Source organism: Pseudophryne corroboree, chromosome 10 (assembly GCF_028390025.1).
Source record: "Pseudophryne corroboree isolate aPseCor3 chromosome 10, aPseCor3.hap2, whole genome shotgun sequence".
Taxonomy (NCBI): Eukaryota; Metazoa; Chordata; class Amphibia; order Anura; family Myobatrachidae; genus Pseudophryne; species Pseudophryne corroboree.
In genome coordinates, this window is record NC_086453.1 from 300,988,255 (window position 1) to 301,015,603 (window position 27,349).

Genomic DNA, 27,349 nt, shown 5'->3' on the forward strand with positions numbered 1-27,349 from the left:
TTACTGAATTATGAAGTGGTTGTTATTACATACGTATGGGCTGATTCATCTTATTTAAGAATGGGGTGGTTGTTCTTATATAAGTGTGGTTATACTTCCTTAAGTATGAGATGGCTCTTCTTACTGAATAATGGGGTGATTCTCATTACATAAGTATGGGGTGGTTCTTATTACGTAAGTATGAGGTGCTTATTTTTACTGAATTATGAGGTGGTTCTTATTATGGAATTGAGGTGATGGTTCTTACGGAAGTATGGGGTAGTTCTTCTTATGTAAGTATGGTGTGGTTCTTCTTTCTTAAATATGATGTGGTTCTTCTTACTGAATTATGGAGTGATTCTTTAGTACATAAATATGGGGTGGTTGTTCTTACTGAATTATGGGGTGGTTCTTATTATATAAGTAAGGTGGTTCTTCTTACGGAAGTATGGGGTGGTTCTTATTATGTAAATATTGGGTGGTCCTTCCTTAAGTATGAGGTGGTTTTTCTTACTGAATCATGGGGTGGTTCTTATTCCATAAGTGAGGTGGTTCTTCTTATGCAAGTATGGGGTGGTTCTTCTTTCGTACGTATGGGGTGGTTCTTATTACATAAGTATAGGGTGAATCATCTTGTTTGAGTGTGGGGTAGTTCTTCTTATGTATGTATTGGGTGGTCCTTCTTCCTTATGTATGAGGTGGTTCTGAATTATGAGGTGATTCCTATTACATATGTATGGGGTGGTTCTTACTGAATTATGGGGTGATTTTTATTACATAAGTATAAGGTGCTTCTTACTGAATTATGGGGTGGTTCTTATTACATTAGTATGGGGTGATGCTTCTTATTGAAGTATGGGTGGTTCTTACATAAGTATAGGTGGTTCTTCTTCCTGAATATCGGGTGTTCTTCTTACTGAAGTATAGTGTGGTTCTTTTTACTGAAGTATGGAGAGGTTCTTCTTATGTAATTATGGCTAGCGTTTCTTCCTGAAGTATGTGGCGGTGCTTCAAGTAGTTATCTATATTTTAATGGAGAATGGCATGCCATGAGATGGACATGCACATTCGGCGCGTGGGCCCCCTTCCCCCCAACATCTGTCACTGCCGCAACGGAGAGGGGACAGAGAAGCAGAAGAGAACCCTGCACTAGCACAGACAAGTATTACAGGTGGGGTTGGGCTGAGCTGACCTGCTCCATATTACTAGTAGCAAAACATACAGGTCATACTCCAGCAGAAATCACTAGTAAGAGGGTTATTTCATGACTCTCACCTTAAGTGTGAGACCATTTAAGTTTGTGAACACAATGACTGAAGGTGCCCGTTGGCTCAAGGCTGGTACATTGTTCTGTAGCATCTGAATATGACTCTGCCCTGTGCCCTAGCTATACATCTATTTCTCTCCTAAATATTTATGCCAAGACTATGGCACATTGGAAAAACTCAACATATCAGAGGCTGGATCCAGGTTTTATCCCCTACTGTGAGGTAGTAATTCAGATTACCATTTTTCCATATTTTGTTTTTACTTCCATTGTTACGTAATGCCATATCACATTAGATAACTGAAGAGGTCTGACAGGGAGCCCAGAATATCATCTGATGGTGCAAGAAGGACTGGAGCAGATTTTCACATTTTAGACCTCTTATATAGTTTCCGGGTTTAGGCGGTACTGTATTTACATGATTACTATTTAGTAGGTGCTTCATTCCATGCACGACATGGTTTCACATCAGTAAGCAAAGTGTTTAGTTCTGCTGAATTATTTGTTGGCAAACAGAAGCTTAAGGGTAAATTCTCAGTTTACAGGTTTAACTTCATTTTTTGTGCTTACGATATAAAATAAGATAATTTTTTATATAAAGTTGGCCCTCTCTGCCCACACTTTCAGGATTTCCCATTTTGCTGCTACAGTAGCTTCCACTAAACAGGGGTTAAAATGTGGAAGCCTACCAACAGTTCGACACTTCTTCAGATCCCTTCCCTCCCTCGGAACATCCCGTAGTTTCCTTAACCTTGATTTTCCCTATATCAGCATAACACAAACATTGTGCTTCGCTTAAAACTGAGACTTATCTATTATAAGGAATTGGAGGTTTTAGGATTGCAGCGGAAAATGTCCTTTACTAAGACATACAGGTATATGTACTGTATTACGGGATATGGGTGCGGTTATTCTTAAAAGAGAATGAAGAGTCTGATATGTCTTGTCTTCACTCTCAGCTCCCTGTTTATGAAGGGCCTTGTAACCATCAACCTCATACTATAGGAATTATTCATTTTCTTTTGTGACCATTGGTGTATGGCATATCCCTTTTAGACTAAGCTCTCATGAGCAGGGTCCTCTTCCCTCATGTGCTTTTGGTTCCCTTACTTATACCATCATCTCCTCCCCACTGCCCACAGCGGTACCTAATCCTTGGTTTCTGCTGTCCTCTGCTTATTTGGGTATTATGAATGCTGAGGCAGCAATGTATAGAAACTATGTCCAGGTCCTTCAATGTTCTGTACTGTAAGTCACTTTATTCTTGTTTTGCTCATACTGTTTCTGTTTATGTACTTCATATGGTGCTGTGGACCCCTTGTGGTGCCATATAAATATAATAATGAATATACTCCATGGTGTTACTGTGCATTTGTATATATTGGCTCTTTTTGTTAACCGTAACTGTACTGCTACACTGTTTTCTATTGCCTTCCTTCCCTCTTCATCTCTTACCTACAGTATCAATTCCTTTGGGGGTCGCTTCTCTGCCTTTTGGCTAAGATCAAATGTAGTATCTGCTCGAGGGAAACACTTGGTGGAGTACCTGTTCTTACACTAGGAGTGTGAAAGGTTCCTGGTGTGGAATGGATGAAACACCTTGTGGAGTACCATGCCGGTGTGTGGCAATGCCTCCGGTCGAGAGTGGAGAAAAAGTATCTGCTGCCTTCTTGGGGGTTGAAATAGGACCCCCTACGTGGAGCGGGAACGGCCTGGCCTAGTATCTACTCTCGTACTGGGGGTTGACCCTGGCACAGAGTGGTTATGAAACTTGGTCTGGCTGGGAGGTCGGGAGCAGCTTGAAGCTCGAGGTGTTTTGTACCCCTGGAACTGGAAGGGACAGGGGTGCCGGAAATGCACTGGGGTTTTGAGCCACCTTTGCACTTTAGCACTTAGCACTTCAACCCTTCCTGTCTGCACCCACTTCATTTGCCCTGTCCTTTTGGCTAGGGCAAGGATAATTTTTTATCCCCCCCCGGCCTTCTGGCTGGGGCTTATTTATTTATTTGTACACGCACGTGTTTTGCACTTATGCACAACACTAGCACTTATTTATGTTTTGTAGTGTGTCACGTCACGATTTTTTGTTCGAGGTTTAGGTGAGACCCTTATGGGCCACCCTCTCTCCTAGTTAGCCAAGGCCCTCTCCTTCTGGGGAGGGCCAGAGGCTGTTTTCGATCCCCAGGGGGAAGCTTCGGCCAACCTTGGGGATACACGAGGGTACCTCTGCGCTTCGGCAAGGGGGGACTTACATTCCCTTTTTCCCCTCAGCAGGCCTTTTGGCTCTGAGGGGTAGGGGAGTAACGGGGCCCTTCTCTTTTCGGAGTGGGTCCAAGATCCTATGCCCCCAGCACGTTTGGTCACAGACACTGGGTAATGAAGCCACGCACCTTGGGCTTCAAGTAAAAAAAAAAAAAATCAATTCCTTTGGGGGTAATTCAATTGGGAGTGAGGTTTAGTGAGGTAAAAAATCCTTGCTTACCTTGCTCACAATTTTGCGTGCTACCGATACTCTCTATATACAATTTAAAAAAAATGGTCAGGGGGTTTTCAGCGCTGAAAACCCAGCGATGCGTAAAAACATAAAATTTTTTTTTAAAGATACTCAGCCCTCCAGGAGTCTCTGCGGCTCCCGGTGGTCTCACCTCCATCTTCCGACTGGCAATGGTGCTGCAGTGAGTCCCGGGAGCTGCTGGGAGGCTCCGGAGATGCTGGGCAGATGGAAGGGCTGCTGGGAGATGTAGTTCTCCCTGTGGCCTGCTCTGGGGGTGTGTCACTCACAAACACTCATGCACACCCATTCTCACACATACTTACACACTCACAGACAATCATACACACTTGCAAACACTCACGCAACACTTACATACTCACTGCTTCTGCAGAAGACCTGTCTTACGACGCTGGATGCAGACGACACCGCTTTGGAGGTTGAGTAATTACTGACTAATTAAGCTAATTGGAAACATCCAATTACTTAATTATTCCGTGGGGGTGGGACGGGGGACGGGGGGACCAAGTCCCGGTGATTTTTCCTGAAATTACTGATTTTCTGAAGAATCAGACTTGCTGTGGAGGTGTGAGAAAAAAAACCTCAGTGGTTTCTGTAGAAATCAATGTGTCCCATTTTCAGTCCTGCACTTGAATAGCAACACACTATGGGGTATATGCAATTGCGGTCGAATTCCCGAAATTGTCGAATTTCGGGACATTTTCGCCAAAAAAAAAAATTCGTCAATGCAATTCAGTACTTTCCGTCAAAAAAACGGACTTTCAAAATTCGACTTTTTGAAATTCGACTTTTTGCAAATTCGACTTTTCTGCAATGATACAAGTGCTGCAATTCGACAAAAGCATATTCAATTCAAGTTTGGAAATTCGACAGCAGTGCTTTTAGACAGTAAATTCGTCATTTTCAATCCGCCACACTTTGGAGGGTGAAAACAATAAAAAAAAATTTAAACATGTTTTTTTTTGTGTTTTTTTTTTTTGGGAATAGCATATCTATTTATATTAGAAGGGATTAGGTACTTTTTTTTTTTTTTTTTTGGGAGGCACAAGTATTATTTATATATTTTTTTAAATATTTTTTTATTTTTTTATTGCTGGAACGGTAAAATAAATAAAAAAAATGGCGTGGGGTCCCCCCTCCAAAGCATAACCAGCCTCGGGCTCTTCGAGCTGGTCCTGGTTCTAAAAATGCGGGGAAAAATTGGGCATGGATCCCCCGTATTTTTAAAACCAGCACCAGGCTCTGCGCCTGGTGCTGGTGCAAAAAATACGGGGGACAAAACGAGCAGGGGTCCCCCGTATTTTTCACACCAGCATCGGGCTCCACTAGCTGGATAGATAATGCCACAGCCGGGGGTCACTTTTATACAGTGCCCTGCGGCCGTGGCATTAAATATCCAACTAGTCACCCCTGGCCGGGGTACCCTGGGGGAGTGGGGACCCCTTCAATCAAGGGGTCCCCCCCCCAGCCACCCAAGGGCCAGGGGTGAAGCCCGAGGCTGTCCCCCCCCATCCAAGGGCTGCGGATGGGAGGCTGATAGCCTTGGTAAAATGTCAAGAATATTGTTTTTCCAGAAGAACTACAAGTCCCAGCAAGCCTCCCCCGCAAGCTGGTACTTGGAGAACCACAAGTACCAGCATGCGGGAGAAAAACAGGCCCGCTGGTACCTGTAGTTCTACTGGAAAAAAAATATCCAAATAAAAACAGGACACACACACCGTGAAAGTAAAACTTTATTTCATACGTCGACACACACATACTTACCTATGTTCACACGCCGACATCGGTCCTCTTCTCCATGTAGAATCCACGGATACCTGAAAAGAAAAGATCAATATACTCACCTCAACCAGGGTCCAGAGATAAATCCACGGACTTGGCAAAAAAAAACAACCGGACACCCGTACCATGCCGGACTGAAAGGGGTCCCATGCTGACACATGAGACCCCTTTACCCGAATGAGACCTCTCAGTGACAGCTGTCACAGAAAGGTCTCTAAAGCCAATCAGGAAGCGCAACTTTGTTGCGCTCACCTGATTGGCTGTGCGCTGTCTGAACTCAGACAGCGCATCGCACAGCTCCGTCCATTATATTCAATGGTGGGAACTTAGCGGCTAGCGGTGAGGTTACCCGCCGGTCAGCGGCTGACCGCGAGTAACCCCACCGCTGACGGCAAAGTTCCCACCATTGAAACTAATGGAGAGGCATTGCGATGCGCTGTCTGACAGCTCAGACAGCGCACAGCCAATCAGGTGAGCGCCACGGAAGTAGCGCTTCCTGATTGGCTGAAGGGACTTCAGTGACAGGAGTCACGTGGTGTCCCGGCATTTGGGGAAAGGGGTCTGATGTGAAAGCATGGGACCCCTTTCAGTCCGGTGGTACGGGTGTTCGTTTTCTTTTTTTAACAAGTACGTGGATTATCTCTGGACGTGGATGTACCTCTGGACGCTGGAAGGTGAGTATAATTTTTTTCACAGGTACCCTCGGATCGTCGGAGACCGTGGCAGTCGGCGTGTGAACATAGGTAAGTATGTGTGTGTCGGCAGTGTGTAATAAAGTTTTACTTGTCACGGTGTGTGTGTCCTGTTTTTATTTGGGTATTTTTTTTCCAGTAGAACTACAGGTACCAGCGGGCTCGTTTTTCTCCCGCATGCTGGTACTTGTGGTTCTCCAAGTACCAGCTTGCGGGGGAGGCTTGCTGGGACTTGTAGTTCTTCTGGAAAAAAACTATTCTGTCATTTTACTCAAGGCTATCAGCCTCCCATCCGCAGCCAATGGATGGGGGGGACAACCTCGGGCTTCACCCCTGGCCCTTGGGTGGCTGGGGGGGACGACCCCTTGATTGAAGGGGTCCCCACTCCCCCAGGGTACCCCGGCCAGGGGTGACTAGTTGGATATTTAATGCCACGGCCGCAGGGCACTGTATAAAAGTGACCCCCGGCTGTGGCATTATCTGTCCAGCTAGTGGAGCCCGATGCTGGTGTAAAACATACGGGGGACCCCTACTCTTTTTGTCCCCCGTATTTTTTGCACCAGCACCAGGCGCAGAGCCCGGTGCTGGTTTTAAAAATACGGGGGATCCCTGCCCAATTTTCCCCCCGCATTTTTGGAACCAGGACCAGCTCGAAGAGCCCGAGGCTGGTTATGCTTTGGAGGGGGGACCCCACGCCATTTTTTTTTCGGGTTTTTCCCCCGTTTTTTTAAATCGCGGCAAAATCCGGCAAATCGGCCGTTTTTCGCCCGCGGGACTGTCGAATCCGTTTTTCATTGAATATGGTGAATTCCGGCAGCCACCTGCCGGAATTCACCTGTCGAATTGTGTCGAATTAAAAAACGGCGATAATTTGCCGCAATTCGCCGTGAATTGCATATACCCTTAAGGCTCCAGGAAAACCCTCATGCCGTGGGGTTTTTCACATTTCCCGCCAACAATTGATTGGATTTCACTAAAGTCAAGTTTTGTATCCACTGCTGCAATTTTTTTTATTTACACGCACACTTTTTAAGTTAAAGGCAGAAGCACTATTTTCAGAAACACTGTCAGGATCTTTGATTGTGACACATGCAAGGTAATGGGTACCGTCTGCTTTGCTAATGTAGGTTGAATCAGCCAGTGAGTGAACACTAGCAGTGATTGAGCAGTTTAATGCGTAAAATCATGCGATCATAGACATAGAGCCTTATTCAGCTTCAGTTGCATTTTTGCTACTTCACAAATCATCAATATGCGATCGCGTCGCTGATGTAATTGGCCCTACTGCATATAATCTTAGATTATATCTGTTGACTGTGTTTTATTAATGTCATATTGTTTGTTCATTTTGTGTGTTCATTGGCTGTCTTTGTGTGTTCACCCACTGGTATGTGTTTTTGTTTTTTTTTGTTGTAAAATTCTATTACTTCAGTCTTCAAACCAAAAATTGTATTTTAAAAGTATACATAGTAATGATGGTACATAACCCAGATTTTTCATGCTGTGTTTTCAACTGTACATATACAATCCCCTTTTAGATAAGAGAATTCCGTGAACTGTTCATTCACTGGACGATTCTCCCTATACAGAATGTTAAATAATGTTACCATAACTGATATTACACCGCATCGACTAACGCTACACCAGCAAGTGCAGTGACTGTGAATATTTGGATGTGTAAAGATAATAGAATAATATATTGTGTAGGCCTTTTTATGTACAGTATGAATTTTATTATTTTTTTTGCCACAGTTTCATAATGAATGATGAAGCTTAGGTTATATGAATATATTTTATGCAAATCTCTCTATTTTTTTCAATGACACTTTATGTGTGAAGAGCGTGTTAGAACAATAGTTCTCCAGCTATGAGATCTAACAGTTGCTGTCTATATTAACCTGCCCGCAGCCTGCAACGTTTGCCCAAGCCAATGGCCTGTGATTCTTGGCTACATTAGGTACTTTCTCATTTTATGGCTGGCTGCCGTCATAGCGTCTCCAATCTTGTCAACATCATTAAGATCCGTTGTTTTCAACTGTGGAAAAATATAAATCATGAATTATTCATGGGTGGGAGGTTTTTATGTTCTCTGACTAAGTCGCACAGATTGCATATTGATTATAGTGTTCCTGCAAGTGTTTTTTTCCTCTCTTTTACATAAATGCATTTTTGCATCCAGTTTTGGATGACTTAAACATTTTCCAGGAGCTTCATACTGAGAGGTTCATAAATAATATTTTAATCTGGGCTTGAATCATTTCTGCAAATATGAATATATCGCTTGGCAGTTATGCAAAATATGTGTTCATTGTGCACAAAAGGAAGTAAAGCTGTTGCTAAGAATTAGCATATAAATCACATTTTACATTCAGCTGCCAATGTACAACATTAATCTGTGATTTTCCCTGGCTGTTGTTCTTTTCTGTTCTAGGTGCATTTAAATAGGAACTAATGGGGTATATGTAATATGCTTTAGGTTTCTGTAATTAATTTAAACGTGTATATATATATATATTTATTTGGTTTCATCTCAGGCATGCAAATCCCTTATAAGTGACCATTTTGGCCAGTGCTGCAAAAATACCACAGCATTTTGCGGACACTATGTATTTTTGCACTACAAACGGGGAAGGGGGGGGGGGGGTCGCAAGAGATAATAGGATGGGGTGACAATGTTGAAAAAAAAATGCGAAGATCCCCCATTTTTCATGGCTCCGGTATTTTTGTGGTAAATTGAATCCCCCCCTACCTATAGAGAGATAGAGAGAGAAAGTGTAGTGGTGTCATTAGCCATCATCTCAGAGTTGTGATATCATTACTGTAAAATATAATTTCTGTTTGGAGAGCAGTGATGTCACATGTCACATGACTAGGTACAAATGTTACTGCTCTCACACACAACTTGTATTGTTTCAAATTGTGACTTGTGTATTATTAGGAATAATGTGCCCGATTCAGTATCAGTCGTAGAAGTGCGGAAATTGCTATTTGGAGATTTCCGCACTCCTGCACAAGCGCGCATGGCACTGCTTGCATGTGCGAAGACTTAAACTGCGATCGCAGTTTAAGAGCAGGAGGGGTGGCGTTTTGGATGCGGCGATGCAGCATTGGGAGGGGGGTATCCGGACAATGGAGGCGTGTCTTGACCACTTGCCGGGCGGGCTACGGCAGCTGCATGACGTCACACGATCCCGAAACATGGTGGCCCGGCGATTGCCTTCTCAGTTAGGCTGTGAAGGCAGAGGACTACTTTTAATATGCGAGCGCTTCACTTTTTAGCGAATTGCTCGCATTTCAGCGAAGGGGGGAGGACCCGGTATGAGCGGTTGCATTACCCTGAGCTGGGCGGCCCCCCGCATGCTAGAGAAAGGAGTTGTAGTTTTGTGATTTTTCGCAAAACTACAACTTAGGCTGAATTAGGGCCAATGTTCCAGTATACGTGATGTAATTTCATGAATGTATAAAAACCCAAGGCCTAAAGGATGACATTAATGGTAATTGACGCTTTTACTTTGTACTGGATTAATCTGTTATGTGTCTGAAAACTACGCTGGGTAGGAGGGTGTTTTATCTCCTTTCTGTAATAAGGTTTAGAGGCTATTTGGTAGTAGTATTTTTTTATTTTTTATTTTAATTCAAGTATGCGATCGTATTCATATTTTGTATTTATTCTTACTTAAATTGTCAAATTTGCATTCAGTTTGTTCTGTCGTAAATTGCCATCGGGCAATATAAACTTTATTGTATTCCTTCAGTTGGTTTTTTTTTTTTTTTCTCACTCGCTTTTTAATCATTTTTCCGGATGCTTTTACTCCCTGTCTTCTAAGCTCTGGAGTTGAGCCACTGAAACAGAGATATCTTCCCTTCTGCAAACACTTTACAAGCTTTGTATGTAATTCTTCCCTCCCAGCAATCTGGACGGCTTCCTGGAAGAATTCGCTGACATCTCTAAGGAAGACCAAATTAAAAAACTTCATGACTTATTGGGGCCTCACATGCTTCGGAGGCTGAAAGCAGATGTTTTTAAGAACATGCCAGCCAAAACAGAATTAATAGTACGAGTGGAGCTTAGCCAAATGCAAAAGTAAGTGAGGTCCCGCGAGAAACATTAAACTGTAGTCACTTTGCCTCAATGTTCTTTATAATACGCGTAACGGTATAAAAGGAAAGAAATATCAGGATAATAATTAAATTGACATAAGCTCTGCACATAAAGAATACAACTTTATAAATGCCATAGAAAGTTTGTAGCTGCTTTTAATTATTTGAATGAAAAGAGTGTTTCATCGGTATCCGGTCTATAGGCCGACAGTGAAAAGGTCGACAGTCAGTAGGTCGACCACTGATGGTCGACATGCATTAGGTTGACACGGTCAAAGGGTCGACATGTAAAAGATCAACAGTGCTTATGTGGACGGGTAAAAAAGAGTCGACATGTTCAAATGGTTGATGTGACAATGGATTTTAAGGGTGTTTTTTTGCATTTGTTTCAACTTTTTCATACTTTACCATTGACTTGGGCTACGATTGGGAATAGTAACTTGCGGCGAGCGCAGCGGTAGCGGAGCGAAGCACCTTGCCCACAGCATGGCGCGGAAAGCGAGCTATGCAAGGGGATACGGTGCTTTGATGGGGAAAACGACATAAAAAATGTTGTGTCAACTTTTTTGTGTAAAAAAGATTCCACATGTGTCGACCTTTTGTACCTGTCGACCTTTTCCATTGTCTGCCTTTTCCTGTCAACCTAATGACCCGGCCAAACTTTTGACTATGTCAACGTTTTCCATGTCGACCATGTGGGCTCAGCCTATTGACTGTCAAACTAATTAGGGTCGACCTACTGACCCTTGCCCAGTTTCATTGTAGCCAGTTTGCAAGAAAGTGAAAGTAATACATGTTTGCCCTTCACTGGATTGTACTGTATGTTACATGCATGATTAGAGTAATGTGGTCTCTGGTGCCCCTTAATAATAGCAAATATTATTTGCATGCACTAATTTCCTGCATTCAGCACTCCCATGCATCATGTTGCTGATGTTAATAGGGAATGATGATCCCTACTGAATTCTAGTCGTCTTGTGGAACTGCTGACAGCACCTCAGTGCAGTGAAATATGGATGCAGGATTTGTCTATCTTGAGGCTCTTTATATAGTTGTCTCTTCTTGGCCCTGGCAATGTCTCTGCAGTCCTGTGTGTTTGACCTACAGCGATTCCGGGAAACGGCAGTAACTGATAGGTCAGGTTCCTCAGTTTTGGATGCTGCTATTTGTAATTGTGCCAAGATGTGCAATATTTGGGAATATTAAAAATGGCGCAACCACTTAACTGACGATTTTTCCCTTAAAAAACATTAATTTAGTTTTTTTTTTTTTCATTTTTAGTTAATATGGTTTAAAAAGTATTTTTAAAAAATATATAAATATTATTTCTCTGACGTCCTAGTGGATGCTGGGAACTCCGTAAGGACCATGGGGAATAGAGGCTCCGCAGGAGACTGGGCACAAAAGTAAAGCTTTAGGACTACCTGGTGTGCACTGGCTCCTCCCCCTATGACCCTCCTCCAAGCCTCAGTTAGATTTTTGTGCCCGGCCGAGAAGGGTGCACACTAGGGGCTCTCCTGAGCTTCTTAGTGAAAGTTTAGTTTTAGGTTTTTTATTTTCAGTGAGACCTGCTGGCAACAGGCTCACTGCATCGAGGGACTGCAAGGGGAGAAGAAGCGAAAGCGAACCTGCCTGCTTGCAGCCAGCTTGGGCTTCTTGGCTACTGGACACCATTAGCTCCAGAGGGACCGAACACAGGCCCAGCCTCGGAGCTCGGTCCCAGAGCCGCGCCGCCGGCCCCCTTACAGAGCCAGAAGCAAGAAGAGGTCCGGAAAAATCGGCGGCAGAAGACATCAGTCTTCAACAAGGTAGCGCACAGCACTGCAGCTGTGCGCCATTGTTACTCAGGCACACTTCACACTTCGGTCACTGAGGGTGCAGGGCGCTAGGGGGGGGGGCGCCCTGAGCAGCAATAAAAACACCTTGGCTGGCAAAAATACCACAATATATAGCCCCAGAGGCTATATATGTGGTAAATACCCCTGCCAGAATCCAGAAAAAAGCGGGAGAATAGGCCGCGGAAAAGGGGCGGAGCTTGGCTGGCATAAATACACCACATATAACCCCCAGGGCTATATGGATGTATTTTAACCCCTGCCAGAACTCACCAAAAAGCGGGAGAAAAGGCAGCCGAGAAGGGGGCGGAGCCTATCTCCTCAGCACACAGGCGCCATTTTCCATCGTAGCTCCGCTGGAAGGACGTCTCCCTGACTCTCCCCTGCAGTCCTGCACTACAGAAAAGGGTAAAAAAGAGAGGGGGGCACTAATTTGGCGCAGTTTTAATACTAACAGCAGCTATAAAGGGAAAAGCACATTTTATAGTGGTATTCCTGTCTATATATAGCGCTCTGGTGTGTGCTGGCATACTCTCCCTCTGTCTCCCCAAAGGGCTAGTGGGGTCCTGTCCTCTATCAGAGCATTCCCTGTGTGTGTGCGGTGTGTCGGTACGATTGTGTCGACATGTTTGAGGAGGAAAATGATATAGAGGCGTAGCAATTGCCTATTATAGAGTTGTCACCCCCTAGGGAGTCGACACCTGAGTGGATGAGCTTATGGAAGGAATTGCGTGACAGTGTCAGCTCTTTACGACAGACAGTTGACGACATGAGAGCCGGCTACTCAGCTTGTGCCTGTCCAGGGGTCTCAAACGCCATCAGGGGCTTTAAAACGCCCGTTACCTCAAATGGCAGACACGGATACTGACTCCAGTGTCGATGATGAGGAGACAAACGTGACTTCCACTAGGGCCACACGTTACATGATTGAAGCAATGAAAAATGTATTGCATATCTCTGATAATACAAGTACCACTAAAAAGGGTATTATGTTTGGTGAGAAAAAACTGCCTGTAGTTTTTCCTGTATCCGAGTAATTAAATGAAGTGTGTGATGAGGCGTGGGTTTCCCCCGATAAAAAACTGATAATTCCTAAAAGGTTATTGGCATCGTACCCTTTCCCGCCAGAGGATAGGGCACGTTGGGAAACACCCCCTAGGGTGGATAAAGCACTCACACGCTTGTCTAAACAGGTAGCACTACCCTCTCCTGATACGGCCGCCCTAAAGGAACCTGCCGATAGAAAGCTGGAGAATATCCTAAAATGTATATACACTCACACGGGTGTTATACTGCGACCAGCAATCGCCTCAGCCTGGATGTGCAGTGCGGGCCTGGCGTGGTCGGATTCCCTGACTGAAAATATTGATACCCTAGATAGGGACAGTATATTACTGACTATAGAGCATTTGAAGGATGCATTTCTATATATGCGTGATGCACAGAGGGATATTTGCCGACTGGCATCAAGAGTTAGCGCGCTGTCCATTTCTGCAAGAAGAGGTTTATGGACGCGGCAGTGGTCAGGTGATGCGGATTCTAAAAGGCACATGGAAGTATTGCCTTATAAGGGGGAGGAGTTATTTGGGGTAGGTCTATCAGACCTGGTAGCCACGGCAACTGCTGGAAAATCCACATTTTTACCCCAGGTAGCTTCTCAACCTAAGAAGACGCCGTATTATCAGGCGCAGTCCTTTCGGCCCCATAAGGGCAAGCGGGCAAAAGGCGCCTCATTTCTGCCCCGTGGCAGAGGGAGAGGAAAAAGGCTGCTGCAAACAGCCAGTTCCCAGGAACAAAAGCCCTCTCCCGCCTCCGCAAAGTCCTCAGCATGACGCTGGGGCTTTACAAGCGGACTCAGGCACGGTGGGGGCCCGTCTCAAGAAGTTCAGTGCGCAGTGGGCCCACTCGCAAGTGGACCCCTGGATCCTTCAGGTGGTATCTCAGGGGTACAAATTGGAATTCGAGACGTCTCCCCCTCGCCGTTTTCTAAAGTCTGCTTTACCGACGTCTCCCTCAGACAGGGAGGCAGTATTGGAAGCCATTCACAAGCTGTATTCCCAGCAGGTGATAATCAAGGTACCCCTCCTACAACAGGGAAAGGGGTACTATTCCACACTATTTGTGGTACCGAAGCCGGACGGCTCGGTGAGACCAATTTTAAATCTAAAATCCTTGAACACTTACATACAAAGGTTCAAATTCAAGATGGAGTCACTCAGCGCAGTGATTGCAAACCTGGAAGAAGGGGACTATATGGTGTCTCTGGACATCAAAGATGCTTACCTACATGTCCCAATCTACCCTTCTCACCAAGGGTACCTCAGGTTTGTGGTACAGAACTGTCACTATCAGTTTCAGACGCTGCCGTTTGGATTGTCCACGGCACCCCGGGTCTTTACCAAGGTAATGGCCGAAATTATGATACTCCTTCGAAGAAAGGGAGTTTTAGTTATCCCTTACTTGGACGATCTCCTGATAAGGGCAAGATCCAGGGAACAGTTGGAAGTCGGGGTAGCACTATCTCAGATAGTGCTGCGCCAGCACGGTTGGATTCTCAATATTCCAAAATCGCAGCTGATCCCGACGACACGACTTCTATTCCTAGGGATGATCCTGGACACAGTCCAGAAAAAGGTGTTTCTCCCGGAGGAGAAAGCCAGGGAGTTATCCGAACTAGTCAGAAATCTCCTAAAACCAGGCCAAGTCTCAGTGCATCAATGCACAAGGGTCCTGGGAAAGATGGTGGCTTCTTACGAAGCAATCCCATTCGGCAGATTCCACGCAAGAACCTTCCAGTGGGATCTGCTAGACAAATGGTCCGGGTCGCATCTTCAGATGCATCAGCGGATAATCTTGTCACCAAGGACAAGGGTGTCTCTCCTGTGGTGGTTGCAGAGTGCTCATCTTCTAGAGGGCCGCAGATTCGGCATTCAGGACTGGGTCCTGGTGACCACGGATGCCAGCCTGAGAGGCTGGGGAGCAGTCACACAGGGAAGAAATTTCCAGGGCTTGTGGTCAAGCCTGGAGACATCACTTCACATAAATATCCTGGAGCTAAGGGCCATCTACAATGCTCTAAGCCTAGCAAGACCTCTGCTTCAAGGTCAGCCGGTGCTGATCCAGTCAGACAACATCACGGCAGTCGCCCACGTAAACAGACAGGGCGGCACAAGAAGCAGGAGGGCAATGGCAGAAGCTGCAAGGATTCTTCGCTGTGCGGAAAATCATGTGATAGCACTGTCAGCAGTGTTCATTCCGGGAGTGGACAACTGGGAAGCAGACTTCCTCAGCAGACACGACCTCCACCCGGGAGAGTGGGGACTCCACCCAGAAGTCTTCCACATGATTGTGAACCGTTGGGAAAAACCAAAGGTGGACATGATGGCGTCCCGCCTCAACAAAAAACTAGACAGGTATTGCGCCAGGTCAAGGGACCCTCAGGCAATAGCTGTGGACGCTCTGGTAACACCGTGGGTGTACCAGTCAGTGTATGTGTTCCCTCCTCTGCCTCTCATACCCAAGGTACTGAGAATCATAAGAAGGAGAGGAGTAAGGACTATACTCGTGGCTCCGGATTGGCCAAGAAGGACTTGGTACCCGGAACTTCAAGAGATGCTCACAGAGGACCCGTGGCCTCTACCTCTAAGAAGGGACCTGCTCCAGCAGGGACGCTGTCTGTTCCAAGACTTACCGCGGCTGCGTTTGACGGCATGGCGGTTGAACGCCGGATCCTGAAGGAAAAAGGCATTCCGGATGAAGTCATCCCTACCCTGATCAAAGCCAGGAAGGATGTAACCGTACAGCATTATCACCGTATTTGGCGTAAATATGTTGCGTGGTGCGAGGCCAGGAAGGCCCCTACAGAGGAATTTCAACTGGGTCGTTTCCTGCATTTCCTGCAAACAGGACTGTCTATGGGCCTAAAATTAGGGTCCATTAAGGTTCAAATTTCGGCCCTGTCGATTTTTTTTCCAGAAAGAACTGGCTTCAGTTCCTGAAGTTCAGACGTTTGTCAAGGGGGTACTGCATATACAGCCTCCTTTTGTGCCTCCAGTGGCACCTTGGGATCTCAATGTAGTTTTGGGGTTCCTAAAATCACATTGGTTTGAACCACTCACCACTGTGGACTTAAAATATCTCACATGGAAAGTGGTAATGCTGTTGGCCCTGGCTTCAGCCAGGCGCGTCTCAGAATTGGCGGCTTTGTCCTATAAAAGCCCTTACCTAATTTTTCATACGGACAGGGCAGAATTGAGGACTCGTCCTCAATTTCTCCCTAAGGTGGTTTCAGCGTTTCATTTGAACCAGCCTATTGTGGTACCTGCGGCTACTAGGGACTTGGAGGACTCCAAGTTGCTGGACGTAGTCAGGGCCCTGAAAATATATGTTTCCAGGACGGCTGGAGTCAGAAAATCTGACTCGCTGTTTATCCTGTATGCACCCAACAAGCTGGGTGCTCCTGCTTCTAAGCAGACTATTGCTCGTTGGATTTGTAGTACAATTCAGCTTGCACATTCTGTGGCAGGCCTGCCACAGCCAAAATCTGTAAAAGCCCATTCCACAAGGAAGGTGGGCTCATCTTGGGCGGCTGCCCGAGGGGTCTCGGCTTTACAACTTTGCCGAGCAGCTACTTGGTCAGGGGCAAACACGTTTGCTAAATTCTACAAATTTGATACCCTGGCTGAGGAGGACCTGGAGTTCTCTCATTCGGTGCTGCAGAGTCATCCGCACTCTCCCGCCCGTTTGGGAGCTTTGGTATAATCCCCATGGTCCTTACGGAGTTCCCAGCATCCACTAGGACGTCAGAGAAAATAAGAATTTACTTACCGATAATTCTATTTCTCGTAGTCCGTAGTGGATGCTGGGCGCCCATCCCAAGTGCGGATTGTCTGCAATACTTGTACATAGTTATTGTTACAAAAATCGGGTTATTATTGTTGTGAGCCATCTTTTCAGAGGCTCCTCTGTTATCATGCTGTTAACTGGGTTCAGATCACAGGTTGTATGGTGTGATTGGTGTGGCTGGTATGAGTCTTACCCGGGATTCAAAATCCTTCCTTATTGTGTACGCTCGTCCGGGCACAGTATCCTAACTGAGGCTTGGAGGAGGGTCATAGGGGGAGGAGCCAGTGCACACCAGGTAGTCCTAAAGCTTTACTTTTGTGCCCAGTCTCCTGCGGAGCCGCTATTCCCCATGGTCCTTACGGAGTTCCCAGCATCCACTACGGACTACGAGAAATAGAATTATCGGTAAGTAAATTCTTATTATTACGCACATCTGCAGTACGGTTCTCCTCGTCAACAACTGGGGGGCACAGTAGGGCGTGGCAGTCGCATGTGATCTGACGATGCCAGTTAAGTGGTTAAGTTTAAACCCTGCATCCATTGCTGTAGATGTGACGTAGGTATTTATTCGCATTTTGTTTTTTATACCAATTTACATATATAAATCTTTTCCAGGAAGTATTATAAATTCATTCTAACCAGAAATTTTGAAGCGCTGAACTCCAAAGGAGGCGGAAACCAGGTGTCGTTGCTGAATATCATGATGGACTTGAAGAAGTGCTGCAATCACCCGTACCTGTTCCCTGTCGCTGCTGTGGTAAGATTACCCCACTTCTAGGGTGTTTCTAGGGGGAGTTGCCTGTACAGGAATAATGTGGGACATGTATCAAACCTTGGAGAGAAATAAAGAACCAACCAGTTAGCTTATAACTGCCATATTACAGGCTGTGTTTCAAAATTGACAGTTAGAAGCTGATTGGTTGGTATTTGATCTCTTTCCACTTTGCCTCTCTCCAAGTTTTGTCATATCTCCCCCAATGTTTGTTACAAAGACTAATCCACAGATGCCTTTATACTGGAACTGTATGTTGGGGGGACATTGATCCTCATTCACCTTCACATGTGCAAACCCTCATCAGTGGACAGGGACCACAAGTAATTTGTGCTGGTAGCCCTGATGTAGCGCATGGGAGCAGTATTGGAGAGGACAGCGCCTGTAGCCGTACAACAACCACGCCGATCACCTGATTCATAGGTGGACAGACAGATGCCCTGTTTGCGTATGAACAAAGATGCGTCTGTTCACTTACATGTGTTTTCTGTGTATAAGAGCTGCAATGGAGTAGCTTTTCCTCACGCCAAGTTCTGTCGTGCTTCATCTACGACATTGCATTAGTGTGCAAAGTCGCAGCCTAATTTGTCTTTTTGCTACGACTGCAACGTGACTAAGACTCAAAATTTAAAGAAACACATGGTATGCTAAATGTCTCTGAGCATCTCAGTCACACCAGAGGCCGTATGGCAAAAAGACGCTCAGTGTATGAGGACACGTACATGTAGAGCAGACCAACAAAACAATGGCTACCGTAAATTCTAGGTCTCTGGTAGCTAGTGTATGTAGCCAACCTTCAGTTTCTGGTGCATAGTGTGTAGCAGACCTCCAATCTTTGGTGGTTAGTATATATAGCAGACATTCAGCCTGTTGTGGCTAGTGTATATAGTTTCTGGTGCCTAGTATATGTTTTACCTCCAATCTTTGATGCTCACTGTATAGGAGACTCCCAGTATCTTGTGGCCAGTGGATAACAGACTATATTCTCTTATAGCTAGTGTATAGTAGACTTCAAACTATGGTGACTAGTGTTTAGGAGACCTCCAGTCTCTGGAGACCTCCAATCTCTTGTGGCTAGTGTTTAGGAGACCTCTAATCTCTGGTGGTTAGTGTATAGAGGTCTCCAGTCTCTGGTGGCTAGTGTATAAGAAACCTCAAACTCTGGTGGTTAGTGTATAGGAGACGTCCAGTCTCTGGTGGCTAGTGTAGAGGAAACGTCCAGGGTCTGGTGGCTAGTGTATAGGAAACATCCAGTCTCTGGTGACTAGTGTATAGGAGACATCCAGTCTCTGGTGGCTAGTGTAGAGGCGACATCTAGTCTATGATGGCTAGTGTAGAGGAGACATCCAGTCTCTGGTGGCAAGTATAGAGGAGATGTCCAGTCTCTGGTGGCTAATGGAGAGGAGAGCTCCAGTCTCTGATGGCTAGTGTATAGGAGATGTCCAGTCTCTGGTGGCTAGTGGAAAGGAGCACTCCAATCTCTGGTGGCTAGTCGAGAGGAAACCTCCAATCTCTGGTGGCTAGTGGAGAGGAGACCTCCAATCTCTGGTGGCTAGTGGAGAAGAGACCTCCAATCTCTGGTGGCTAGTGGAGAGGAGACCTCCAGTCTCCGGTTGATTGCAGACCTTAATTTGTTTCTCCTTGATGTTCCTCCCTGATAGAGGTCCTGTTGTAAAGTTTAGCTAGTAGCTACAATGGCTAGTAGCTAAAATAATTTCAAAGTGGGAAAAGATTGGAAAAATAAAACAAAATACCTGGTTAAAACAAGCCGCATGACTGATGGCTGAACACCCTCTGTACCCTTTTATCTCTTCCCATAATCTCACTTTGCACTGACAGTCCTAGCTCTGCTGAAATTCCCCCAAATCACCCTCTTGCTCTACATCTAAACTTTGGCAGGCATGAGCAAATCAAGCTTTATGGCACCACCAAAGAGGATAAGGGCATATGAATATTGTGTCAGTCAAGGAAATATTTGAGGGCAATTAAGGCTATTTTTAGCATTTCAGGTGCTTCCTAATATATTCTTAGTTTGTTTTTTCTCGTTCTTCATGAAATATATACCATTATGCAGAAATCCATGATTAAAAAAAAAATTAAATGTAGCTTGTTCATCATCTTAATTATACTTACTTATGTTAATGTTTCCTATCAGGAGGCACCAGTTCTGCCAAATGGATCATATGATGGGAGCTCTTTAGTAAAATCTTCTGGAAAATTGATGCTGCTACAGAAAATGCTAAAAAAGCTAAAAGACGGTGGACACAGAGTTCTGATCTTTTCTCAGGTACGTTTCTAGAACACATTGGCTTTGTACACCATTATTGTTAATTGTTGAACAGAAATATTAAGGGTAGTTCCAAAAAAAGCCGAAGTATTGATTAACACTATAAACAATGGTAAAAGGTAACACAAAATATGCTAAATTGCATTGAGATTATCTTTAGTGGTAAGGGGGACTTGGATAGTCCTTGAGCAGTGTCCACAAGCAGGCCTGCCAGAGGAATCCCTTTCACCGATGATACCATCGCTGGTCTCCTTGTTGCAGCCCATAACCAGAGGAGCACATGTTTCTGTCTTAAGGTTTCGACATGTCTATGTTTGTCATGTAAATATCACAACTATGGTCTTACATAGCTATGGAGTCACCAGTGTAACATTTGTTCCAGGGAGTGAGCCAGGGATTAATAAATGCATACCTCCCAACATGACCATCTCCAGGAGGGACAGAATGCTCTGCTCCTGGACTTCCCTCTTACTGTATGATTGCCATCACCTGTGCTGAAACACCTTCCTTATCCATTAACCTGTTCAACACAGGTGCCGGCAATCGTACATTAAGAGAAAAGTCCAGGAGCAGAGCATTGTGTCCTTCCTGGTGAAGGTCATGTTGGGAGGTATGTAAATGGACTAGGACAGGTGCTAAATATAGTTCTAAAGAAATAAAAAATATGAAATAGATTCAAAAGATACTTTTATAAATGTACCTAATTGTACCTTCATCACCCAATAATATGGATCCAATGGTTTCATTTTATAGATGACGAAGATGCTGGATTTACTTGAAGATTTCCTGGAGTATGAAGGGTATAAGTACGAGCGGATAGATGGAGGAATCACCGGGGGGCTGCGTCAGGAGGCAATTGACAGGTTTAATGGTACTACTTTGATGCTGAAATACGGTCTGCATTATCATTACTTCCAGATAATGTTGGGTTGTTGCAGTGGTTCTAACTTACCTGTCGCCTACATACAGTAATTCCCTAACTTTAGAGGAAAGTCTAGTTTGGGAAAAAAAGATTCCAGCATCACAGTTCTCATTTTCATCTGCGCCAAGTCGCATTCCCCAACTTTCTCTATGCCCAGGACATACTATTACCTGGAGCAGGGGTGTATCTACCTATTGGCCAGGATGGCACTCGCCCGGGGCACCAGCCGAGGAGGGGCGCCATCCAGCGGTGCCACCGGCTGCCGTTAGGTAGATTTACTTTTAGAGACAGCAGCTATCCCCTTACCCCAATGTAGTTCCTCATCAGCAGGGATGACCAGAAAAGATTACAGCTGCAGCAGTGTCAGCCATGGTAACTGGCACCGGGCTCCGGCCAGAGCCAGATTAAGGTCCTCATGGGCCTTAGAATGATCTTGATATATATCTGTGGACTACACAAAAAATGGCGCCGGTAGATGCGGACTTCGTGTCTATGCACTTGTGCCGTGTGTGATATATGTACTGTATTTTATACTTGTTTACAATTGGACATTTTTGATGTTTATATTACCCCTTTCACATCGCACAAATAACTTGGTATCGACCCGTTATATTGTGGGTCGATGTGAGTCAGTGTGCGGTGTGAAAGCGCCATGTCCAGATTCCCGGGTCGCCTGACCCGGTAATTCAACCCGGGAATAAAGCAGTGTTATTCCCGGGTTGAATAACGGGTCAATTGCAGCGTAAACGGATTCCCGGGTCGAGGCGACCAGGGTCCCGTTTACTAGATAGGGAGAGGCGGCGCAGAGATGAGCTCATCTCCCAGCGCCGCCTCCGCCCTTGCTGCCGGCTCCACCCCCTGCCGCTATGGCAACCGACCTGGCAATTTGCCAGGTCGGGAAGCCAGCACATAGTCTCCAATGCCGGATCCCACCCGGGAAGGACACGTTTCCATTTCCCGGGTGGGATCCGGCACTGGCGATGTAAAAGAGGTATATGTGTTTTTAAAAACGAGTATATATGCTGTTTTAATATGTGTAAAGGAAGTTCATAATGCGGTAACTGAGGACATTCATATTAGCATACAGCGGAGGTGGTATTTGCCTCTAGTATAAATATGTGCTTGCTAGTGATGAGGCCACACCCCCTGATGAAGTCTGTGATGAAGCGCGTTGGGCGTGGCTTATGGAAGGCGAATGCGATGATGTCCATCTGTTTGTCCTGACACCGGGAAAAATAATCTGAACCAGCGGTGTTTGTTACACGCAGTGCGGTACCCGTGGATGCACGCTATCTGGAAGCGGCTAAACGGAGGAGACCAAGCCGGTGACTAGAAACTAAGATGTATGTGAGCTGCTATTTGTATTAAATTCTGTATACTTTTTACTCACACCTCTGCCCTCCACTCTTATATATTTCTCTATCGTCCTAAGTGGATGCTGGGGTTCCTGAAAGGACCATGGGGAATAGCGGCTCCGCAGGAGACAGGGCACAAAAGTAAAGCTTTTACAGGTCAGGTGGTGTGTACTGGCTCCTCCCCCCATGACCCTCCTCCAGACTCCAGTTAGATTTTTGTGCCCGGCCGAGAAGGGTGCAATTCTAGGTGGCTCTCATAAAGAGCTGCTTAGAGAGTTTAGCTTAGGTTTTTTATTTTACAGTGATTCCTGCTGGCAACAGGATCACTGCAACGAGGGACAGAGGGGAGAAGAAGTGAACTCACCTGCGTGCAGGATGGATTGGCTTCTTGGCTACTGGACATGAAGCTCCAGAGGGACGATCACAGGTACAGCCTGGATGGTCACCGGAGCCACGCCGCCGGCCCCCTCACAGATGCTGAAGCAAGAAGAGGTCCAGAATCGGCGGCTGAAGACTCCTGCAGTCTTCTTAAGGTAGCGCACAGCACTGCAGCTGTGCGCCATTTTCCTCTCAGCACACTTCACACGGCAGTCACTGAGGGTGCAGGGCGCTGGGGGGGGGGGGCGCCCTGGGAGGCAAATGAAAACCTTTAAAAAGGCTAAAAATACCTCACATATAGCCCCAGAGGCTATATGGAGATATTTACCCCTGCCTAAATGTACTAAATAGCGGGAGACGAGCCCGCCGAAAAAGGGGCGGGGCCTATCTCCTCAGCACACGGCGCCATTTTCTGTCACAGCTCCGCTGGTCAGGAAGGCTCCCAGGTCTCTCCCCTGCACTGCACTACAGAAACAGGGTATAACAGAGAGGGGGGGCAAAATAAATGGCAATATATTAATATAAAAGCAGCTATAAGGGAGCACTTAATCATAAGGCTATCCCTGTCATATATAGCGCTTTTTGGTGTGTGCTGGCAGACTCTCCCTCTGTCTCCCCAAAGGGCTAGTGGGTCCTGTCTTCGTATAGAGCATTCCCTGTGTGTCTGCTGTGTGTCGGTACGTGTGTGTCGACATGTATGAGGACGTTATTGGTGTGGAGGCGGAGCAATTGCCAAATATGAGGATGTCACCTCCTAGGGGGTCGACACCAGAATGGATGCCTTTATTTGTGGAATTACGGGATAGCGTCAACTCGCTTAAGCAGTCGTTTGCCGACATGAGGCGGCCGGACACTCAATTAGTGCCTGTCCAGGCGCCTCAAACACCGTCAGGGGCTGTAAAACGCCCCTTGCCTCAGTCGGTCGACACAGACCCAGACACAGGCACTGATTCCGGTGGTGAAGGTGACGAATCAACCGTATTTTCCAGTAGGGCCACACGTTATATGATTTTGGCAATAAAGGAGATGTTACATTTAGCTGATACTACAGGTACCACTAAACAGGGTATTATGTGGGGTGTGAAAAAACTACCAGTAGTTTTTACCGAATCAGAAGAATTAAATGACGTGTGTGATGAAGCGTGGGGTGCCCCGATAAAAAACTGCTAATTTCAAAGAAGTTATTGGCTTTATACCCTTTCCCGCCAGAGGTTAGGGAGCGCTGGGAAACACCTCCTAGGGTGGACAAAGCGCTAACACGCTTATCAAAACAAGTGGCGTTACCCTCTCCTGAGACGGCCGCACTTAAAGATCCATCAGATAGGAGGATGGAAAATATCCAAAAAGGTATATACACACATGCAGGTGTTATACTACGACCAGCTATTGCGACTGCCTGGATGTGCAGTGCTGGGGTAGTTTGGTCAGAGTCCCTGATCGAAAATATTGATACCCTGGACAGGGACAATATTTTACTGTCGTTAGAACAAATAAAGGATGCATTTCTTTATATGCGTGATGCACAGAGAGATATCTGCACACTGGCATCACGGGTAAGTGCTATGTCCATTTCGGCCAGAAGAGCTTTATGGACACGACAGTGGACAGGCGATGCGTAGAGGAGTTATTTGGGGTCGGTCTATCGGATTGGTGGCCACGGCTACGGCCGGGAAATCCACCTTTCTACCTCAAGTCACTCCCCAACAGAAAAAGGCACCGACCTTTCAACCGCAGCCCTTTCGTTCCTTTAAAAATAAGAGAGCAAAGGGCTATTCATATCTGCCACGAGGCAGAGGACGAGGGAAGAGACAGCAACAGGCAGCTCCTTCCCAGGAACAGAAGCCCTCCCCGGCTTCTACAAAAGCCTCAGCATGACGCTGGGGCTTCGCAAGCGGACTCGGGGGCGGTAGGCGGTCGTCTCAAGAATTACAGCGCGCAGTGGGCTCACTCGCAGGTAAATCCCTGGATCCTGCAGATAATATCTCAGGGGTACAGGTTGAAATTAGAGACAGCCACCTCGCCGTTTCCTGAAGTCTGCTTTACCAACGTCCCCCTCAGAAAGGGAGACGGTTTTGGAAGCCATTCACAAGCTGTATTCTCAGCAGGTGATAGTCAAGGTACCTCTTCTACAACAAGGGAAGGGGTATTATTCCACTCTTTTTGTGGTACCGAAGCCGGATGGCTCGGTAAGGCCTATTCTAAATCTGAAGTCCTTGAACCTGTACATAAAGAAGTTCAAGTTCAAGATGGAGTCACTCAGAGCAGTGATAGCGAACCTGGAAGAAGGGGACTTTATGGTATCCTTGGACATCAAGGATGCGTATCTCCACGTTCCAATTACCCCTCACACCAGGGGTACCTCAGGTTCGTTGTACAAAACTGTCACTATCAGTTTCAGACGCTGCCGTTTGGTTTGTCCACGGCACCTCGGGTCTTTACAAAGGTAATGGCCGAGATAATATTTCTTCTTCGAAGAAAAGGCGTATTAATTATCCCATACTTGGACGATCTCCTAATAAGGGCAAGGTCCAGAGAACAGCTAGAGATGGGTTTAGCACTATCTCAAGAGGTGCTAAAGCAGCACGGATGGATTCTGAATATTCCAAAATCCCAATTAATGCCGACAACTCGTCTGCTGTTCCTGGGGATGATTCTGGACACAGTTCAGAAAAAGGTTTTTCTTCCCGAAGAAAAAGCCAAGGAGTTATCTGACCTGGTCAGGAACCTCCTAAAACCAGGAAAGGTGTCTGTACATCAATGCACAAGAGTCCTGGGAAAAAATGGTAGCTTCTTACGAAGCAATCCCTTTCGGCAGATTCCATGCAAAGGGATCTGTTGGACAAATGGTCAGGGTCGCATCTTCAGATGCACCTGCGGATAACCCTGTCGCCGAGGACAAGGGTATCCCTTCTGTGGTGGTTGCAGGAGGCTCATCTATTGGAGGGCCGCAGATTCGGCATGCAGGATTGGATCCTGGTGACCACGGATGCCAGCCTGAGAGGCTGGGGAGCAGTCACACAGGGAAGAAATTTCCAGGGAGTGTGGTCGAGCCTGAAAAAGTCTCTTCACATAAGCATTCTGGAACTAAGAGCAATCTACAATGCTCTAAGCCAGGCGGAACCTCTGCTTCAAGGAAGACCGGTGTTGATCCAGTCGGACAACATCGCGGCAGTCGCCCATGTAAACAGACAGGGCGGCACAAGAAGCAGGAGGGCAATGGCAGAAGCTGCCAGGATCCTTCGCTGGGCGGAGAATCACGTGATAGCACTGTCAGCAGTATTCATCCCGGGCGTGGACAACTGGGAAGCAGACTTCCTCAGCAGACACGACCTTCACCCGGGAGAGTGGGGACTTCATCCAGAAGTTTTCCACATGCTATTAAACCGTTGGGTAAAACCAATGGTGGACATGATGGCGTCTCGCCTCAACAAAACACTGGACAGGTATTGCGCCAGGTCAAGAGATCCGCAGGCAATAGCTGTGGACGCGCTGGTAACACCTTGGGTGTACCAGTCGGTATATGTGTTTCCTCCTCTGCCTCTCATACCAAAGGTATTGAGGATTATACGGCAAATAGGAGTAAGACTAGTGGCTCCGGATTGGCCAAGAAGGACTTGGTACCCGGAACTTCAAGAGATGGTCACGGACGATCCGTGGCCTCTACTTCTGAGAAGGGACCTGCTTCAGCAGGGTCCTTGTCTTTTTCAAGACTTACCGCGGCTGCGTTTGACGGCATGGCGTTTGAATGCCAGATCCTAAAAGGAAAAGGCATTCCAGAAGAAGTCATTCCTACCTTGATAAAGGCAAGGAAGGAAGTCACCGCGAAGCATTATCGCCGTATTTGGCGAAAATATGTTGCGTGGTGCGAGCAGCGGAGTGCTCCGATGGAGGAATTTCAACTGGGTCGTTTTCCTACATTTCCTGCAATCAGGATTGTCTATGGGTCTCAAATTGGGATCTATTAAGGTTCAAATTTCGGCCCTATCAATATTCTTCCAAAAAGAATTGGCCTCAGTCCCTGAGGTCCAGATTTTTATCAAAGGAGTACTGCATATACAGCCTCCTGTGGTGCCTAAGGTGGCACCGTGGGATCTAAATGTAGTTTTAGATTTCCTCAAATCCAATTGGTTTGAACCACTAAAGAATGTGGATTTGAAATATCTCACATGGAAAGTGACTATGTTACTGGCCCTGGCTTCGGCCGGGAGAGTATCTGAACTGGCGGCTTTGTTTTATAAAAGCCCTTATTTAATTTTCCATTCGACATAGGGCAGAGCTGCGGACGCGTCCGCATTTTCTCCCTAAGGTGGTATCAGCGTTTCACCTGAACCAGCCTATTGTAGTGCCTGCGGCTACAGACGACTTGAAGGACTCCAAGTTGTTGGACGTTGTCAGAGCCTTTAAAAATATACATTTGAAGGACGGCTGGAGTCAGAAAATCTGACTCGCTGTTTATTCTGTATGCACCCAACAAGTTGGGTGCACCTGCTTCTAAGCAGTCGATTGCTCGTTGGATTTGTAACAAAATTCAACTTGTACATTCTGTGGCAGGCCTGCCACAGCCTAAATCTGTTAAGGCCCATTCCGCAAGGAAGGTGGGCTCATCTTGGGCGGCTGCCCGA

The 27,349-nt window shown here is 46.1% G+C and overlaps 1 protein-coding gene across 5 annotated transcripts in view; it reads left to right on the forward strand.

Annotated features, from left to right (window-relative positions):
- CHD5 (chromodomain helicase DNA binding protein 5) overlaps nucleotides 1-27,349 on the forward strand; it is a 477,691-nt gene that overhangs the window by 320,544 nt on the left and 129,798 nt on the right. For all 5 annotated transcript variants that reach the window (XM_063943432.1, XM_063943431.1, XM_063943430.1 and 2 more), the window contains 4 exons: nucleotides 10,143-10,316; nucleotides 17,629-17,770; nucleotides 19,941-20,072; nucleotides 20,826-20,943. In XM_063943432.1, the coding sequence (XP_063799502.1) occupies nucleotides 10,143-10,316; nucleotides 17,629-17,770; nucleotides 19,941-20,072; nucleotides 20,826-20,943 (566 nt within the window). The remainder of the gene's footprint in view (nucleotides 1-10,142; nucleotides 10,317-17,628; nucleotides 17,771-19,940; nucleotides 20,073-20,825; nucleotides 20,944-27,349) is intronic.